At 35.8% G+C, this 19,227-nt stretch overlaps 3 protein-coding genes across 5 annotated transcripts; 2 read left to right on the top strand and 1 right to left on the bottom strand.

Annotated features, from left to right (window-relative positions):
• Window positions 1–81: 81 nt before the first annotated feature.
• LOC7469807 (transcription factor bHLH110) lies at window positions 82–4,412 on the bottom strand. Of its 2 annotated transcripts, none has more exons than XM_002311117.4 (10): window positions 4,112–4,412; window positions 3,448–3,610; window positions 3,157–3,214; window positions 2,326–2,441; window positions 2,094–2,188; window positions 1,433–1,630; window positions 1,149–1,229; window positions 942–1,007; window positions 760–819; window positions 82–639 (listed from the first exon to the last, which is right to left on the bottom strand). In XM_002311117.4, the coding sequence occupies exons 2-10, from the start codon at window positions 3,494–3,496 to the stop codon at window positions 496–498; spliced, it is 867 nt and encodes a 288-aa protein (XP_002311153.4). In that variant the 5' UTR covers window positions 3,497–3,610; window positions 4,112–4,412; the 3' UTR covers window positions 82–495. The 2 variants fall into 2 exon arrangements, with proteins under 2 accessions (XP_002311153.4, XP_024461797.2); XM_024606029.2 differs by having other exon boundaries at window positions 1,149–1,223.
• Window positions 4,413–7,742: 3,330 nt separating this feature from the next.
• LOC7457926 (40S ribosomal protein S15a) lies at window positions 7,743–9,533 on the top strand. Of its 2 annotated transcripts, none has more exons than XM_002312038.3 (4): window positions 7,743–7,860; window positions 8,431–8,574; window positions 8,669–8,829; window positions 9,164–9,533. In XM_002312038.3, the coding sequence occupies exons 1-4, from the start codon at window positions 7,785–7,787 to the stop codon at window positions 9,260–9,262; spliced, it is 480 nt and encodes a 159-aa protein (XP_002312074.1). In that variant the 5' UTR covers window positions 7,743–7,784; the 3' UTR covers window positions 9,263–9,533. The 2 variants fall into 2 exon arrangements, with proteins under 2 accessions (XP_002312074.1, XP_006379580.2); XM_006379518.3 differs by having other exon boundaries at window positions 7,753–7,860; window positions 8,437–8,574.
• A 3,838-nt stretch (window positions 9,534–13,371) lies between these two features.
• LOC7469805 (ras-related protein RABE1c) lies at window positions 13,372–18,605 on the top strand. Its single transcript, XM_052455171.1, has 9 exons — window positions 13,372–13,508; window positions 13,616–13,700; window positions 16,277–16,349; window positions 16,794–16,894; window positions 17,009–17,074; window positions 17,426–17,523; window positions 17,762–17,824; window positions 17,908–18,000; window positions 18,160–18,605. Exons 2-9 carry the CDS (start codon window positions 13,628–13,630, stop codon window positions 18,241–18,243), a joined length of 651 nt encoding a protein of 216 aa, XP_052311131.1. The 5' UTR covers window positions 13,372–13,508; window positions 13,616–13,627; the 3' UTR covers window positions 18,244–18,605.
• The last annotated feature ends 622 nt before the right edge of the window (window positions 18,606–19,227 follow it).

Here is a 19,227-nt window from a genome sequence, read left to right as displayed (position 1 = left end):
TTTAAATTAATTTAAATTATCATAACCTAAACATTTTTTTTATATATATATAAAAAATTTAACCAGTGCGCGGCGTAGCGCACCACTTATCTAGTAAAATCTGAAGATAATGCATCCCAACATGTGACTGATTTCCAAATACCGAGAAACTTGACAAGCCATAACACGAGCATCCCTGTTAGCCTTCAACACATGACTGATTTTTGAAATACCAGTAGCCGCCATCACAGAACGAATATCAGCCAGCCACAAAAGGTAATGCTTCCCAGCTAGCAGAATCATTTGCATTGAACTCAACTAATCTTGCACGCCCCGAATATCAAAATTACATATAGCCCAACCTTACACCGATCAATATTAGTGAACAAAAACCCTAATTAAGCCTGAAAGCGACTAGTTTCCCTGATTAAGGAAGCTTTAAAATGGATAGCATTGATTAAAAACGATTACTGTTGTGCTGGGGTCAAGCTAAATACATGTAGTCGGGGGCAGTAACTAAAAAGTTCTGGCACTGATGGTCTTCCTTGGATAAGAACTGGGATCGACATGGTCTTGCTGTTGAGTCATTTTCTGCATGAATGATATGGGAACGAAGCAAAGTCCTCTACTTCGCAGATCAACCAGTCTGCCATCAATTTCCTGTGATAAGCCCAACTTTTCAACAAGAGTATTAAGATGATTGAGATATTTGAGCACATGCATTAATTAATTTATGCCTAAAACCAGTATTGATATAAATTTTGGTGATTATCTAGCAACCTGTGACTGTTGAACAGGCCTTGCACGACTGTATGAGCTAGTCAGCATCTGAATCAGATTCTGTACCAAAACCAAGAAGACGAATAAAATGAATAATTAACTAACAATCCAAGGGTGTCCAATCTCAAATTTGATCTCTTGCAGCCTGATTAATAAATAATAACTAGCTGAGCAGATTATACCTGAATCTGTTCTTGAAGGAGTTTAATGTAAAGAGAAGCCTCTTGAAGAACAGAGGCAGTATCAGTCTGCAATAGAACCGCAACCATAATTGAATTTCTAAAATGACAAGGGAATAAATGATCCCACTTGAGGGATTAAAGATCAACAAAATATAAAACCAAGGCCATCCCACCCACCCTAAAGTATTTACGTAAAAATCAACCAACCTTGCCATATGGAGAGACCAACTTTTGAAGAGCTGTAATTTTGTCACTAAGCTTCTGGCTTCTCCTCACAGGCACCTGAAACTGCCAGCCGAAGTAGAAAAGCTTAAGAAGTTAAGAAATGCTTGGTTAGCAAGAACATCTTGATTTGTACTTTTCATGTTCTAGAAATGGATAAATTAAGTTTTTGTCAGTTCTCATTTCTTTTGGTCCTATTTCTGGTCTGTTTCCTCGATCTTTTGGTCCTGCATTGCTCTTATTGTTGATACTTGGCATGCCCTTCTTACCTTTTGCTCTTGGATATTGATTGATTCCATGGCTTGATGATTCCATAGTTCTCCAGGGGAATTAGCCTTCTTTCTCTTATTAGTCTTCCATGTACTCAAAGCAGTCTTGTTTTCAATGAGATCACTAGGTCCTCTTTGGGGTAACAGGTTAGTAAGCTCATTAATTGTCCTTTTCTTCATTTGCATGGCCTGAAAGTCCTGAAGAAGAAGGGTAAAATTAGGAGATTGATGCTCTTCTTTGTTATTCTACAGACTGTTATTAAATCAAATTTGGAAGTGCAGTGCAGGCAAAGTCCATTAGGATTGCCGCAATAAAAAATCATCCATCATGTGATAGGGACTGCTCTATTATCCGATATCCCATGAATTTTGTTGTCCATGAGGACGTGCATGCATCATTTGGCCGACCCTTTCAAGTATTTTTTATTTCTCGGGAACAAGCCGGGGCTTTTTTATTGTCCATGATCATAAATTAGTGTTTTGCAAAAAGATTTATTAAGAGACCGGAGATGATCTAGATATTAAAATAATTGAACTTGATTTAGTTTAATGTACAACTCTCATATATGACCGAGGACACCCGAACATCTAAAAAATTTACTTCAAATCTTTCTCACATCACACACATAAAAGTAAGAGGGATGAGTACTCTATTATTTACCATTTGAACCTCTGGAACAGAGACCCTCTTGCTTAGTAGCATTGACTGCTGTGAGATGTTATTACAGGTAGAGGACATAGATTGATAACCTGCCACTAAACAAGGGTGAAGAAGCCATTAACTTGAGGATATAGGAAACCGAGATGGCTGGCAGAGTGGAAAGGGAACTCCAAAATCAGGCAAAATCGAGAAGTATTCTCTAAAGCTCCTAGTGGGTGGAGAGTCACTGAACCTGGTTGATAGTTAACAAGGGATTGATGAGGAATGGAGAAGCCTCCATCTCTTTGCTGGTGGTCATCATTGAAAACTTTGGAGTCCTGATAAAAGCCAGTAGTGCCATGGACATTTCTGCGTAAAGGACATCAGAAAGCAACATTAACAAGAAGTGGCCCGAATCTACCTTGCACACAAAAGGATGAATCTCTCCTCTTATAAAAGTGAAAGTTTGAACTTTCAATTTTCATATTATTCAATGATCAGCTTCTAACCTAATCCAAATGTTTTTTTTTTTTTAAAAAAAAAGAGTTGACTGAAATTGCTCATAACAAAGACATAAAGAAGTCTAAATGTGGTTAATTGTACTTGAGCCAAACTCCAAACTAAGATAATTTCTGCCGTAGCATCACAGTCAAGGCTAAATTTGAATGGCATGAGTGTATTGGATTCCTTTTCTTGACGTATTTTCATGCCATCACTTTTCATGGAACAGTACAGAATAGATATTGGTTACAATGACACAACACAATCCAACTTCATGCATGGAAACTCAAAGTCCAGCTCAACGGACAGGCGTTTACATTAACATGATCCAAAGGAAGTTGGAAACACTCTCTGTCTTTTGTATCATCAACGTAGTCATCAGCTAAACACACTACTTCTGATTTGAAAAAATAAAATAAAAAATACTGCTTAATGTATATGTGGTATCTTTCTACTTGACTTTCTTCAAGCGAATCTTGATTTCACTACTAATTTTTATTGCAGACAGATAAAACAAACAGAAAACACCTTTTAAGATTCTTTATTGTTAAAATAAAAGATCAAGGAGGACAAGAACACATACATCTTGCCATCCATTGGCATAGATACATCCAAATTTGGCATCTGAACTTCATTGTTCCCTGAAACAATTGGTTAGACACAAACGATATTATGTAATTGGTATCCGATATCTTTTTTTTAAAAAATGTATATTATTAATATCTTAGCGAACTGATGATCAAGAACTTTAGTCCCCAATTAATTAAGTCAAAATCAGTTCAAGCTTGCTCACTTAGCGCCTCTTAATTCAAAACAGTTTAAGCAAGAGGAATACTCTAAATTTTAAGAGATTTTAAGAGACTGAGATGATTACCGAAGTTGTAAAGATGTGAAGATACTGGTGGAAGAAGAGCATTCCTCATTTTGAGAATCTACCTATAACTATATATTCTCTGCAATGAGATTTCTTAAGAAACAATGTTTCCTGAACAGAAGACTGAAATCAAAGGCTTGTTCTCTGCTTCACGCGCACTGACCTGAAACGAGAGTCAAGACAAGGGGGAAGAGGTGATTAGATTATGATAAAATCAAATTGGAAGCAGCCTATATATGCATATATACATCAATAAAATTGTTGAACATATGATGTTGGAGTTCTTCTTAGTTGGAGGATGAGATTTCTTTTCAAGAGAAAGAATTAAAAGTGGTCCAATAATGACTGAAAGGGGTAGTGAGAATCTTAGCTCTGCACAAACATTAAGCTTCGAAGGGGAAAAAAAATCAATTTTGATCAAACAATAGCTAATCGAGGTACATGAAAACATGATGTAACTTGCAGAATAAATGCAAATAATTTAGCCTGGCACTGCAATAATAGTCTTAATTTATTTTTCTCATGTTAAAAGATTTTGATAAAATGTTTCTCGTACTTCCTGAACAATTGTCTCATAACCAAAACCGAGTAGAAAACGTTCAAAAGATAGAAAAGCCGGGCATGAAAACGTTTAATGCCTGATAATAGCCACGCCTTTCCTCACCTCTGATCCGAAAGACAGAGAAGTGCTTCCCAAATCCCAGCCCTCCTTTCTAACTATATAGGCTCTATGATGGATTCTTTAATTTGCTTTGTAGCCTGCAGTAGAGAACTCAATTAAAAAGACAATTGAGTGAAGGAATTATATTCTTGATGTAAATATGGTCATGTGGGGATTGTTTGAGTGTAGCAACGGCTCTTTCCCTTGAAAGAGAAAGTAGTTTCGTGGTCACAGCAAAGCTTAAGACTATTTATTGCATGATGAAAGGAATATGAAACGACCAGGGTGACTCATTGGAGGAAAGAACTAGCTTTATACGTTGGAGGAATGGCTAGCTCTAACAGGCAATAAACTTACTCTTTGATATGTGTCCCTTTCTGAATTTCACATTTGACTTGTTTCAACGAGGGGACATCAAGTATTTATCTACTAAAATTTCATCAAACTTCATTGTATTGATTAGAAAAACACATGCAGCAAGAACATGCGTGGCACTGGCATCAATCTGGCAAGTTATGAAGAAAATATTGGATGTTTTGGATTCGGTTTGTTGCGAGTTCTTGTCTTGGCTCGTGGACAAAAATTAAAATATTCTTTTTTTGTTAAGAAAATATAGTAATACTTCGGCGAGGAAAAACCTTGGCGATGTTTAATTGTTTCCAGACTCACTTTTCAAGACAAATAAATAATAATTTTTATAAATGAGTGGATTAATTAGTACTATTCGACTGATATCATTTGGAAAAAATATGTAGTCAGCTTGATCAAATAGCCTTCCCTTGATGTGCCTTCTTTGGTAAATATGAATGATGAAAGAGGGAAAAAAGAGCGAACATAATTTAATTAATTGGCTTCGAAACAAGATCAACACACCACTACTAGTCTACGTACAAGTAAACTCTGTCTTGGTAGCTGTTAGGTTAAGTTGAATATATCATTTACGTACGCACTTGATCATATTCATAGCTAGTTCTATGATCAAAAGGAGCTTAGATGGAGCTAAATGTAAGCATATTATTAGCAAATTATATGTATATCCAAATCGAGAGCTTCAACCGTTCGAGAACATTAATGTATATATAATTCTTATTTCAGTCCTTGAGTTGTTGCAACCACTTATGATATTTGAGAAATTAGAGTTAAAGGGTGGTCTGCAAGCCTATAAAAATACAGGAAGAGAGAGAGAGAGAGAGAGAGAGAGAGAGAGAGAGAGAGAGAGAGAGAGAGGCTATGCAACAAGAGAAAGAAAAGAATATTTCCATTATTGATGAGCTATGACACATTTCGTTGGTATAATTTCTCAAAACGAGGTGCAAGAAGGGAAATCTGAGGAAAAAGGTCAATGTGACGGCATGAGATTGGCATTGCTTTGCATTGGGACAAGTTTATCTTTTTCTTGAGAAAAAAGGAGACAATTTCACATGGACGATCCCATTTAAACCACGAGATTTGCATTAATCTTTCGTTAAATAGCGTAGACGGCCAAGGCACTTAAATGATTGTTAACAATGAGTTCTAGATCTTCAGGGAGTTCCGAGTTGGGATTATAATATTTACTCCATAATAAAAGAATCTACCAGGCTCATCCCTTTGTCTTCTCTGCATGGTTCTTGCTGCTTGTCCACGCATTGCCCTATCGAGGCTTAATCCCATTGGTCGTCGAACACAAAGAATGCTGACCTTTTCCCTTCTGCCGTGACAATTTTATCATTCGATAAGCTATTAATCGTATAATCAATTCCTACTATCGTACTTAATTGAACAAGAAATTAGGGATAAGAAATATTCAAAACTTGAAACTTCTAATTAATTTGGAGGTTTCAGGTTATAATCTTGAAATTGATCAATTATAAAACAAAAAACGAAGATAGTTTAGCGCAGAACTAACCTTCAGAAAACAATAAAACACCTTGTCGAATAATTAATTACGTATAGCTTGATTACATGTTATTTTTGGTATATCGTTTCAGCACTACAAAATATATGCTGAGCATTAAAAGGGTCGGTTTGGCTTATCTGTTAATTGTTAATATATATATATATAAGTTGACTTAAGTTTTCTCGATAATTACATTTCTCTGTCTCTGCACAAGTATATATGGTGCGATGATCCTATCATGAACCCAGAGTTCTCCAGCGATTAACACGTGTAATTATGCCTATGTACTCGGTGTCAATATTTTAATCTCGGAGGGTCAGCCTGTCATCTGTTCCCCTGACATCAATCCTCAAAGCAAATTCTGAATTGTGATGACACGTGGAATGCGTTCGATAATTTGGGATTCTCAAGTTGCCTCTAAATTGATCTCCTCCTCTTCGTGTTTTTTTTTTAATGATTCTTCTTTAACATGTGCATCTACCGACTTGATCAGGAAAAAAATGCGACAGGATGGCTTCCATTGTTTCGAGCAATGAATGAGTAGATGTCATCCTGTCTCGGTTCTTTTTTAAACATAGCATGGATAATGAACCAATGCGTGAAAGATTACCTGTATGTGCAATTACTGAAATTTCAATTAATCCAATGGAGTGCGGCCGCCGAGCATGCAAAGTATTATGCATGGTTGTGCCTGGGAAGGGAGCATCAAGTTTTTGGAGGTATCATTGGAAAGGAATCTGAATTAGCTAGGAGCGGCTGTTTTCCTGTCCGAGATATAATTTAAAATGTGTAAGCAGTCTATATAATATATGATTCAATATGGTTGACGAATTTTGAAAACCAAAAGGGTCATTAGAGCTTGTCTTTGCGTGCTTCGAAATTAGTTGACGTCTTCCTAGTATATTTCTCTCAATGGATGACAAGCCCACGCCAAGATAAGATTAAGACTGTTCTACGCCGATGAAACTATATACGATCCAGATTACAATTTCGGAAGAATACACATCGAGGGGATTAAGTGCGTGTACATAGATAGGAGTTGGCTAATGAGTCTGCAGGCTTGGTTTGTAATGATTAACATCAAGATTATTATAATGCTGGAGAATCTATTGCTCTATGCTGATTACCGAACTGTTGATGAAATCGAAACATATACTTAATTACGATATTGTTTTGGTGTTTTTATTTCCTTCTCCTCTATTCATTTTTCAAGTTTGTCAGATTCGACGACATCGCTGTTATCAACATTTAAAATAAAAAAGATAGAGTATATAACACAGACATCTGCTCATGTCATTATTCTAAAACAGATTTTTATTTAATGGTCCAAGACACAGCAGGCCTTGCGATTTTTCTAGAGTTTATTACTCTTACATACCATCAAACAAACAGGATCTTTGAGAAAAAAAGATATCTACATTGCGTCAGTTTATTAAAGGTTGTTTTGCATAAGGTTACTTTTCAAAAGTATTTTTTATTTAAAAATATATTATATTAAACCAATTTAAAAATATTTAAAAAAATTAACTTAAAGCAAAATTCTTGAAAACTCGGTTAAAAGCTGTTTCAAGCACCCTCCAAGCCGATAGGCTATATTGAGTAATGGGCCTCACTAATAAGTCCAATATAAGATCCACTCACAGCGAGAGGCTATATTTAGCTGGACCCAATATTTCTAGATCCACGAACGACAATGCAAAGCCCGGCTCAACCCTAAGTTAACCCTAGTACGAGGGCAGTCTAGTAAATGAAGTTTGTTGCACCCAACCACATATATAGACCAGCATTTCACGACTCATGTCTCTCAAACCCAGGCTCTTTGCTGTTTTGACTTGGAGGCGGCTCTGCAGATCGCTCTCTGCATCTCTTCAAGGTGCGTCTTGTATAATTTTAGGGTTTCCATTGCTCGCTTCTTAGCTGTGATCTTCGCAATATGAGTTCGCCGATTGTTTTTTTATTTCTTTCTATCATCCTAACTCAACAGAGTATAGAGCTTTGCTTCTGTGTGCGTATTTTTTTTTTAAGATGCTTCACATGATCTCACCAGCTCTGTTTAGTTTGTTAGAATAGAAAATGAGAAGGCAAATATTGGAGCTTGATTTCGTGATTTCCTCAACCGCTTATTTGTCATCTAAGACTAAAACGAATGAGCATTCGATGGTCTGTTTAAATTTGATTTTCTTATATTTTTTTCTTGGCCTTTTGTGATCGATTATACCTGCCAAGTTTATGTTTCTCTTTTAGTTTGTTGGTTTATTTGTTAAAAGTTTGCGAATATGTAGATTTGAGGTTTGGGTCTAGAATTGCACGTCTTGCAAAGCTATAATGCTGCTAGTTACCTTGTTCTAAATCCTCAGCCTTCTAGTAAACGTGACTCACATTTGATGTGCACTTCAAAAACTCTTGGTAGTCATTGACTCTGCTCTTGTTAAAATTGGTATAGCGGCAGCAACAATGGTGCGAGTTAGTGTTTTGAATGATGCTCTGAAGAGCATGTACAATGCAGAGAAACGTGGGAAGCGCCAAGTTATGATCAGGCCATCCTCAAAAGTAATCATCAAGTTTCTGATGGTGATGCAGAAGCACGGTACCGATCTATTTTTTATTCGCATCCTATCTGGTTATTGGTTTGTTTTTAATTTGTAAATAAAGTGCAATTCTTATTGGGTTCTGTTCTGTAGGTTACATTGGTGAGTTCGAGTTTGTTGATGATCACAGGTCTGGTAAAATTGTGGTTGAACTAAATGGAAGGTTGAACAAATGTGGGGTTATCAGTCCTCGTTTTGATGTTGGTGTTAAGGAGATGGAAACCTGGACTGCTAGGTTGCTCCCCTCAAGACAGGTCAGTTCATGAAGTATATGAATTCACATCAATTTCAATTCCTAATATCAGTTTCAAATGCAAATATTATGCTATTATAAGTCTGCAAGTGGGATGCTTCAGGATCATGCAATTGAATGCTTTTGTGAATGTTAAATCCCATTGAAATCCTGATTAAGTTTATTCCAATATTCATTTGTGTGTGCATGTGTAATGTGATAACATTTGTTTCTGTGAATTTGCAGTGGATTTATCATTGAATTACTCAACGATCATCATTTTGTTTCTGGTCTTGGCACTGTTTATGGCTTTTCATTCCTGACTTGTACATTACATTAATGGCTGGTTATTGCAGTTTGGATATATCGTACTCACAACTTCTGCTGGCATTATGGACCATGAGGAGGCTAGAAGGAAGAATGTTGGTGGCAAAGTGCTTGGTTTCTTCTACTAAACTGGGGGTTTATTTTGGTCTGAGAGCGCAATCCATTATGAGAACTTTTTGGATGTATTTGAAAACTTGTTTACAATAGGATTTTGTTTCATGCTTTATTTGTTTTCATGCTTTTTCCGAAGGCTGTTCTTGTTTACATAAATTAAAGTCACCAATGCTTTTTGTAGCTCGCTTCTTATCCGAAAGCAGCTTATGCTCGTCATTTAAAATATTGTAGTTGGACTTGTTGAAAATTTGATCCTTGAATCAGCATGCAGATGTTTTGCTTTAAGGGCTCTGGTTTGTATAATTCAAGAGTCGATTGCACATCCACCTTCTTGCCATAGTGGTAGCGCGCTGTTCATTCAGGGAAGCACTTTCACATGCGAACTTGTAGTTCATCAACATTCTTGGCCTTTGTCAGTTGTGGAAGGCTTGAACGTATTGCCGGAATACTGTACACTACTTTCGTCAGAGACAAGTAGCCCTTTGGATTACCATTTCTGAACAACACCAGGACATGGTGAAACCTATAAGTTCGGGAAGATTGTAGAGAGGAATGTTGTGGAACATGAGACCTAAGGTCTGCCTGGCGCTATTAATCCACTCGAGGTAACAAAATCACCTCACTGAGAGTAGGGTTGCCCATCTTAATTACGATTAATTAAAGTGACTTGACCGGATAGATGGTATCCCTGAAACCTTTTTATGAGCACCAATCAAAGCGAGTTTTATTCTTTTTGCTTACACTAGGAGATGTCACTTTAATGGGAGGTTCGAATAGATGGATATAACGTCGATGTTTTTTTTGTTCCATTAATCACTGGTGGAAACACTCGTCCGCGGAAATCTTTCAGTTCGTTCTGGGCTGTAATTATATGGCTAGAGTAGGCTTTCCCAAGATTATTTTGGAATTTAATTTTTTATAGTAATTAACAGTGATGGGTCTTATCATGAAATAGGTTATGAAAATTGATGCTGATTTTACCTTGATTAGCAGAGCTTGAGAAGTTCTAGGTAAAGATTGAAAGTTCAAGTGTAATATATTTATAGGAAGGCTAATGCTGCTAATTGGCTCGCTAATTTTTATCTTTTTAAATATTCATTTTCTAGGAAGAATACAATTATTAACGACTCTCCAAAGGGTTTGTATTAATTTTGATATTATGACTTGATTGAAATTATATTTCCTTTGGGCTTTAGCCATAATTTATAGATGAAAAAAAAAAGAACTTTTCCGCGGAAATCACGTCAAGAATGCCCCGCTGGTATTTCAGTCTATTGGCCGCATTGCACCAATATCCTTTCGAGTTGAGATAGCTATTGGGAAAGCAATCCATGGATGGGTTGTCAAAATTACTGCTCTTTCTTGCATGTATGTTGCCAGTTTTGCAGGAAAAAACGAAGATGACACAACAAATATTGGAAAATAATAGAAAAGGGTTCCCATTCACAGGATGTTTAACAAATAAGCTATTTATTGATTCGGGAACAACAGCACGATACAAACCCTAGACAGAATAATGATGAAATAAAAGAAGGCACGTGGAAACTGAATTCCTTGTTCCTTTTCTAATAGACGAAATAAGCTGAAGGTAGAATAAAGGCAAAGATGATACAGAATGTTAAGAATGGCTTAATAATTTGTCAAGCCATAGTGATATGATGCATTGCCAAAGGATAGTAGTTGCCCTGACCGTATAAAAACCATCATGACCTTACTTAAAATGATAATCCTCTTCATTTTGCTTGTCACAGCTTCCATCGCCGCTCTCACTGCAACAACCAGCCTTGAAACCCATGTAAAGGGACTCTAGGAAGGATTCCAGCAGAAAACCGAAATATTGGAGAGATACAGCCACGGAGAGGATTGAAGGGAGATTTATTGGGGTGGTGGTGGTGGGGTTTTTGTAGGTGTAGTCATGGTGCGGGAGAGGATCTTCTAAGCATATACTTTGAAGCACAACTTTTTTGCATTGTCATTGCTTTTCACTTTTTGCTAGCTTTTAAATATTTCAGGAGAGCCCTAAGGCGTTTGTGGAATCTACCTCAGATATTCTGGGCTGTAGTGTAGTTCTCTCTGGCCACTTGGTGTTCCTAGCTTGGCGCCAGGAATTGGATATACACTGCATTAAGCTGGTCTGGTGTAATTCCTGTGCGATTCATCTTGTTAACTTTAACAACTGGACTTCTTTCTTTTTTTTTTAAAAAAAAAAGGACTTCATTTTTCTACAACAGCTTAAGTTTGAACAACTTCGGCGTTTCGCATATCACACTAATAGTTTATGCTTATGTGCTACGTACAGACCATTAAACGAGGGAAATTCTACTTGGTCTTCGAAAAGAAATCAAAACCACCGAAATATTTGCATAGTACTGTATTTTGACATAGATGCGATATCTTCCGAAACAGTTTGATTAGTTACTCGATATTCAGCAAGAATGATCCCACCATTTGTGGATTCCGAGCCAATCTACTTAAGCAGTGACTGGAGATTTGGATCCGTTCAGGTATATACCATATGGTGCCTCCAGATTTTTTACGAAAAAACAGTGGAAGATATACTCGAATGATTAAAAATGCTAGTGGAGATGTTCACATGCGTCATGTACGCCATTAGCTTCTGCCCCGCCCATGTTTATCGTTCATTCATTTGATACAAAACCCCTCCGTCTCGAGTCATCTTGAAATGCTTGATTTTCACCGAGATCAAAAGAATCTCCGGTGAGTAAACCAGTATTGAGTATTGACTACCAACTTTTAATTTAACGAAAGCAGTTGATGCGGTTAAACTCGTTTTTCAAAATATTTTTTCAAGCTTCTTTTTGTTTTAAAAATATTAAATTAATTTTTTAGATAATTTTATTAATTTTAAAAAATATAAAAAATAAATATTATTTTAATATATTTTTAGTTATTTTTTTGAAAAAACACTTATTACTATGTTAGCAAACACAAACTAAGCTTTACTTGAAATGGATTCATATGGAGGCCCCACATGCAAACCTATGAAAAAAAAGAGAAAAATAATCTAATACAGGATATTAAGTTTATAATTTAAATTGATTACCCATTAAACAAAAATTTGAATTGCTCAATTTTATTGGATGGAAAAAAAAATCAATAAGTTGAAACGTTGACTTTGAAAATCGAGCAATTAAGATACTCTTGCAAGATAATATCTAAAAATTTGGAGAGTTTGGTTGAAATATAAAATATCTTATCCATGTAGATTTATATATCTTTTAAAATATAATATTAACCGAAAAGGTATAATATTTTTTTAAAAAATATTTTTTACTCGATCAAAATTATCACAATTAAAACTAAAATCATAACACAATTTAAATTCTTAAATGATCTACTAATTTAAAATAATAACTTAAAACGATAAAGGTTTTTAAATCATTAGATTTATATCAAAATAAATGTTAACTTGTTATTCGTGTCAGCATCTATTTCTGGTGAATATTATGTAATTGAGCCAATTTGATAAAAATGATAAAAAAAATTAATTTAAAGTAAAGAAAAAAATAAAAAAAATTATTTTTTCTAAAAAATATTTTTGAAATACAAAAATAAATAACCTCTTAATAAGAATCTAGAAAAAATTATCCTAAGAAAATATTACACAGTACAATTGTATGACAAATTTACATAATTTTTTAACCAATATAATAAATTTATTTTGAAAAATTAACTTTCATGATAAGAATACCAAGAAGTTTTCCAAAAAACAAAAGGTATAAGGACCAAGTCATTATAATAAAATAAAATAAAAAAAATAGGATGGCGAAGTTTGTGATCAGATATTTAATTTTATTAATAAAGAAAGAATCTGCATAGCTCAGTAATAGAGCTGACTTGGCTAAGTAACTGCTACTTGTTTATATTAAAATTTGATTTTTTTGATATTTTTAAATTAATTTAAAATATTAATATCAAAATTAAAATTTTAATATATTTTCGAATAAAAATCAACCATTAGCTCACATAATATCAAAAACGAGCTGAGCATAATTCGCAATTGAATATAATTATAAATCTAATTATCTAACAATGATTAAGCATTTAACGAAGAGGAAGGATCTAATACAACCAAGTCCATCTTATAAAAAGTCCACGTTCACTGTCATTGGCAGAATACATCCTTTGAAAAGTGGAAACGTAATATTACGCGGAGAGAGAGAGAGAGAGAGACAAGAAGTCCCAAACGCATTGGACACAGTCTTTCTCTTTCTTTTCATTTGCTAACCTAAAAAGAAGGTGATCTCTCTTTCCCTGTTTTCGATTTTTGATCTCGTTTTGGTTTCATTTATAAGGGACTTCTATTGTTCATTTCTTTCTTTTCTCTTTCTTTTTTGAATTCAAAGAGAAAACAAGCGATGGCTGCACCGCCAGCAAGGGCCCGTGCTGATTATGATTACTTGATTAAGCTTCTCTTGATTGGGGATAGCGGTTAGTTTATTTTTCCTTTCTATCTATTATCCTGGGTTTGTTGGATTGGAAGGGCGCTGTTTCTGTTTTGGGGTTTTGATTTGGAATGTGATGCGGTGATTTAAGGGTGTTTTTTTTTTTTTAATGGTTTTGTCAAACGGTTTTTTGTTGTTTTTTTGGTTTCGTGGTGGATTTAAGGAATATTGACCTGTATGAGGCTAATCATTTGAGGATTTGCTTAAATGGTGTTTGTTCGTGATCTGGTGAGGTGGGGTTCGGGTTTTAACAGGCATTTGCATCAAAAGTGGCATTGGTCATGTTTATAGCTCCACTCAGCATTGCCAGTGACCTTTCTGTTGGATTGCATGGATGATATTGATTATTATTATTATTATTATGTTTCTGTGAGCCATTCCCTTAAATTTTGTGTTTGTATGTTTAGTGAATTGAATTTGGGTGAGCAGGACCTGCAATGTAAAGTGTTTTAATTGGTCACAGAGCTTGTAGCAGTTGGTCTTAATAGGATGTGTGCAGCGTTAAGGAAACTTCATGACAGCTTGAAAGTTCCATTATGTACTCGGATGAATGTTATTTTATTTTATTTTTCATTTATGATGCCTGTGCTCTTTTAACAATCAGAGAATCTGGAAGTTTTTTTGTCCGTTCTGTCTCCATCCTTGGCAAATTTTAAGTCATGGTACAGGTTTTCCTTTCATGTTTTGAAGTCTGATCCTATTGTGTTCAAGCAGTTTTATTTATTTATTTACTTAGATCCGTTACATGTTTTAGATTTGGTGATGCTGAGATGGACCATTTATTGAATCATTAATGACTTGGTTTATTTAACTAATTTCCCCATCGAAGTGGGGTTTTGAGAGAGGATTTTGGAGATGGCCCTATCCTGTTCCTTTTTTGAATGAAATAGTAGTGAGCAGGACACATACATGCACCATCAAAATTGCAACCCAGGACACTTAAAGTAATATTCACTTTGGCCGGTCTCCCACTTCCCATAAAATGCAACTAGATCTTATCCTTTTCCAAGCAGTGACCTCATTGAAACGACACTTTTTGCGTAGTTAGAGATGCTGACCTCTGCTGTATCCATGTTTGCAATTGCATTTGTAAATGCAGATTCATTAAAAAAAAAAAAAGATTAATATTTTATCTTCACAAGGGGGGTTAGATTGAGAATCATTCTCTAGTGGTTGCCAGTGTCTGCTGTGGGGTGGTCTGACCTTCGAATTCAAGTTAATGGCTACATGTAGCCCAAATTCAACCTCATCTAATGGCCAATTGTCGGATTGCATTGAACTTTTTGGTGCAATGGAAATCATCAAGAAAAACTGGGTGGATAAGTGGTTTAAAGTTAATAAAAAAGATGAGTTCAGGGAGGAGAAAGTTTGTATGCGGTAATGAATTGCGGTAATGAATTCTAGATGTTTTGTGGTTTTTCCTGCATTGTTGATGGAGAAGATATGTACCTGTAAATGACCCTTCTATTTGTCTGCGATGGAGAACTTTTCCCTAAGGAGAAGCTGCAGATACCCCAAGCATGCATTTTACTGATTTGGTAGAATTTTTTACCAAAAAATTGTCTTAGGATCGAGTTTAGCAATTAAAGACAAAGTAGTAACTCTGGCTGTCTATGTGATGCAACCGGCTGCTTGGTTCATTTGTCTCCCTAACTTGAGTCTTGTATGTTGATTCCTTGGTGAAATTGGTAGATGCTACTGTTTGGAGATTAAAGAGAACAAAATAATACTTATTTGAGTTGTCATGATGCAGTAGTTTTAGGCAAATTATGATTCTTTCTTTGCACTGATCTTGAATGACTTGACTTGCTTTTAATGCATCACAGGTTAGTTTGTCAAGTTTCCCCCTTTATCTTATTTGTTTCTTAGAATAGTAAGTGTATGTTTGATTCCCCAAGTATTGAGAGCAGAATGGAAATGGGATTTCTTTCCAATTCCAAGTAGAATTTATATTTTAATTTTATTTCAAGTTGAATGTACTTATAAGAGTGTTAATAACACAAAAGGGAAGCTATTTAGTTCACTTGAAATGTAATTTCTCATTTTTCTGGTGAAATTGCTGCCCTTTTGTTGAACTTCACCCCGCAAGATTTATTTGAGGGAATTCCCTCTCAACAAGTGCATGATGAAGTGGTCAATCTTTTTTCCACCTCAAGAGACCCATGTTATTGGCAGTAAAACAGTACTGAAATGGAATTGAAAGGGATTCATATTCCATATTCACTCCTGAACAAATTAAACATACTAGTCAGGTGTTAGCAACCCCACTTGTTGTATGTCGATCAGTGATTGATTTTTGATTGGATTCTTTTTTAAGGTAAACCAGTTGAAAGATTTTTCAATTCCACCAGGTTGCTCCGCTCCTTAATATTTTACATCGGTATCTGCTGGCAGTTCTCATTTCCTGCCAGTTCGTATCTGACTTTAAAAGTAACTTGAATCTATGTGATTTCAGGGGGGATTCAATCCTGACATTATGGGCTGATCTACATACTATGTCCTGTTTTTTTCTTCCTCTTTCATGATTATTTGAAATCCCAGTTCTTGTTAATGTTTTTGTAGGTGTGGGGAAGAGTTGTCTGCTTTTGCGTTTTTCTGATGGTTCCTTCACAACCAGTTTCATTACCACCATCGGGTTTGCTTTCCTGACAACTCTCCCAATTTTTTATTGTGAAACTATTTTAGCATTTTTGGACTTGTGAATGTGGAGTAGTTTAATAATACTAAGTACTTTGGGCTTGCTCATGTGATTTACAAGGGAAAGTTGAGGGTGACTGGATTTCATGTCACTAGCTAGTTTCATTATCTTTGGCTCTTCAGATACTGGTGAAAAATTTATAGTGTAGTGATGCAAATGAAGTTCAGAAATTTGATGTCCCATTTTGGTTGTGCTCATGACCATTCCAGGCAGTTTCCTTGGTAGAGGATCTGGATATGAATGATGCAAATTAGTTGACATATTTTCAACATATTTAATTAAGAGCCCAATCATGTTTCATTTGCTGAATGCTGGAAGCTCCATTTTAACTATTTTTTTCGAGCATCAATCTGATCCTTTATCTGTACCTTTCTAAAACAGCATTGATTTCAAGATAAGAACCATTGAGCTTGATGGTAAACGGATTAAACTACAAATATGGGATACAGCAGGCCAGGAACGTTTCCGAACTATCACAACAGGTTTGTGTTTGGTGTTTACAAATTCTCTCTGTTTTCAAATTTGCAGTCTTTTCCATAAATGCACATTTGAGCCTTGAGCCTAGAGTTGCTTATGTGCTTTATACTCTTCTGCAGCCTATTACCGAGGAGCCATGGGGATTTTGCTCGTTTATGATGTTACTGATGAATCATCTTTCAACAGTAAATTCTCTTATCGCCTTACCATTAGCCTTCAGATTTTAAGAAATCTTAATAGTTTACCAATCTTGCTACTTTTTTATTGTCAACATGTATTACTTGCATTTTCTGTTTTTGCGTGGGTAATCAGCATACCTGTTTGTTGCTTGATATTTGTTCAGTATATGTGTTGCATGTATTTGTGTGTGGGTAACCAGCAACATCTGTTTCTTGTTTGCTTCCTATTTCATCGAGATGAATTTGTGAAAGATCTCCTTACAGATATAGTGGAACTTCTCCTTCATCTTGTGGGTCTTTCTTCCATTGTTCAACATCCTTGAATCTCTGATAGAGCTAGTGTCTTTTTATGATCAGATATTAGGAACTGGATTCGCAACATTGAACAGCATGCTTCTGACAATGTCAACAAGATACTGGTGGGAAACAAAGCAGACATGGATGAGAGCAAAAGGGTATGTGCTGTATCTTACAACCTGCAAGAAATGTTTATTTCATTAACGTTGTGGGTTGGATTGCAAGTTTATTAACATGCAGTGAGCCCTTTTTTTGCAAGTTTTCACCCTAGAAGTGTTGAGGAGTCTTGCTCTTTCTTATAATTTAGAGTGCTTCATTGGGGATCCTCATTCAATTCCTCCGTTGTGTGTTCCATTGATGATAATTAGGAAAGACATTCTTCTTTTTTTTCCCCAGGCTGTGCCTACCTCCAAGGGTCAAGCTCTTGCAGACGAGTATGGGATCAAGTTCTTTGAAACTGTAAGTGCAAATATGCTTCTAGAATGGAATCGTCACAGCTTCATCTATTTTCTATTTTCTTACATGCAAAGTATTTTTTGCAGAGTGCTAAGACAAATTTGAACGTGGAGGAGGTTTTTTTTTCAATTGCAAGGGATATCAAGCAAAGGATCTCGGAAACTGATTCCAGGGCAGAGGTAACTTTTGCTTTTATTTTGTAAAACTATATTATAATTTCTTCCACTAGTTCCCTGGTTGGAAAATAGGTTTATAGTACCAAATCCCAGGGGAATTGTTTTTTTACCTCTCTTCTCTTCAAATATTGATGTATTTATCCTTTTGCCTGGTGGCACCAGCCTCAAACAATCAAGATTAACCAACCAGATCCATCAGCCAGTGGTGGCCAAGCTGCCCAAAAGTCAGCTTGCTGTGGTTCATAAAAGGGAGAATCAAAATATGGACCGAGAGGGAAGGTTATGCAAGTGGCACCCATTGGGGTGTCGGATTAATGCTGATGACGATGTGCTGGGTGCATGTGTTGTGCCCTGTTATTTTTCCAGAATACCAACCTTAGTGTGTTTAAAGCAGTATTTCAATATGTGGAATTTATAACATATCTTTTCCCTTTCTGTCGCTTGGGGCTTGAACTCATTTACTGGCTCAATGTAGATGGATTATCCAAATCTAGCTCCCATTTCCTATAAGATGCCTGGTGCTCGTGTTTGTCAGAATTTGTAATCTTGTTTGTGCGCATCTTTGAATGCCATCAATCAAACAATCTACTGGTAAGTTCGTTGTTGAATTTATTCATGTGATAGCTTGTACCATGCCGCCGCTACATGTGGCTGGCTGAATGCTGAATATACTGGCCATACTCATTGAATGCCCGCATATGGATGCACCAAACGAGTAGAAGTAAAACAAGAGAAAATGACAGTTGATTGTATTGCTTGATTTGACAGTCACGCCCCTTCTGCTCCTCTGGAAAGGCCCTAAGCTCCAGACACCCTCATTTTCAACGGAGAAAAGAAAATGTATTGATGTGCATCAAAGCCATTAACTTAGCCGAGCGTGTCGCATACGATAAGACCACTGATCACAACAGTTCTTTTCACGTTATGTTTATGTTTCGAAAGTCTTTTTAAAAAAATTAATTTTTTTTTTATTTTTTTATTTTAAATTAATATATTTTTGATATTTTTAGATTATTTTGATGTATTGATGTTAAAATTAATTTTTTTTAAATAAAAAAAATTAATGTATTTTGAAATGCACTTTAGAAAACAATATCAGACTTCTCCAACCAATCGCCTTGAACCTGCTGTCCCTCTGTAGCCCGAACACAGCTCCAACCAGGTGGGCATGGCCACGTGCAGATCGTGGGTTTCTTCGTGTTGGCCTGTTTCTGTCCATCCCTTCTCGGA

The sequence above is a fragment of the Populus trichocarpa genome, chromosome 8 (genome assembly GCF_000002775.5).
Source record: "Populus trichocarpa isolate Nisqually-1 chromosome 8, P.trichocarpa_v4.1, whole genome shotgun sequence".
NCBI lineage: Eukaryota > Viridiplantae > Streptophyta > Magnoliopsida > Malpighiales > Salicaceae > Populus > Populus trichocarpa.
The sequence above is the reverse complement of the archived record's forward strand: the minus strand, read 5'-3'. Positions and strand labels throughout refer to the sequence as shown.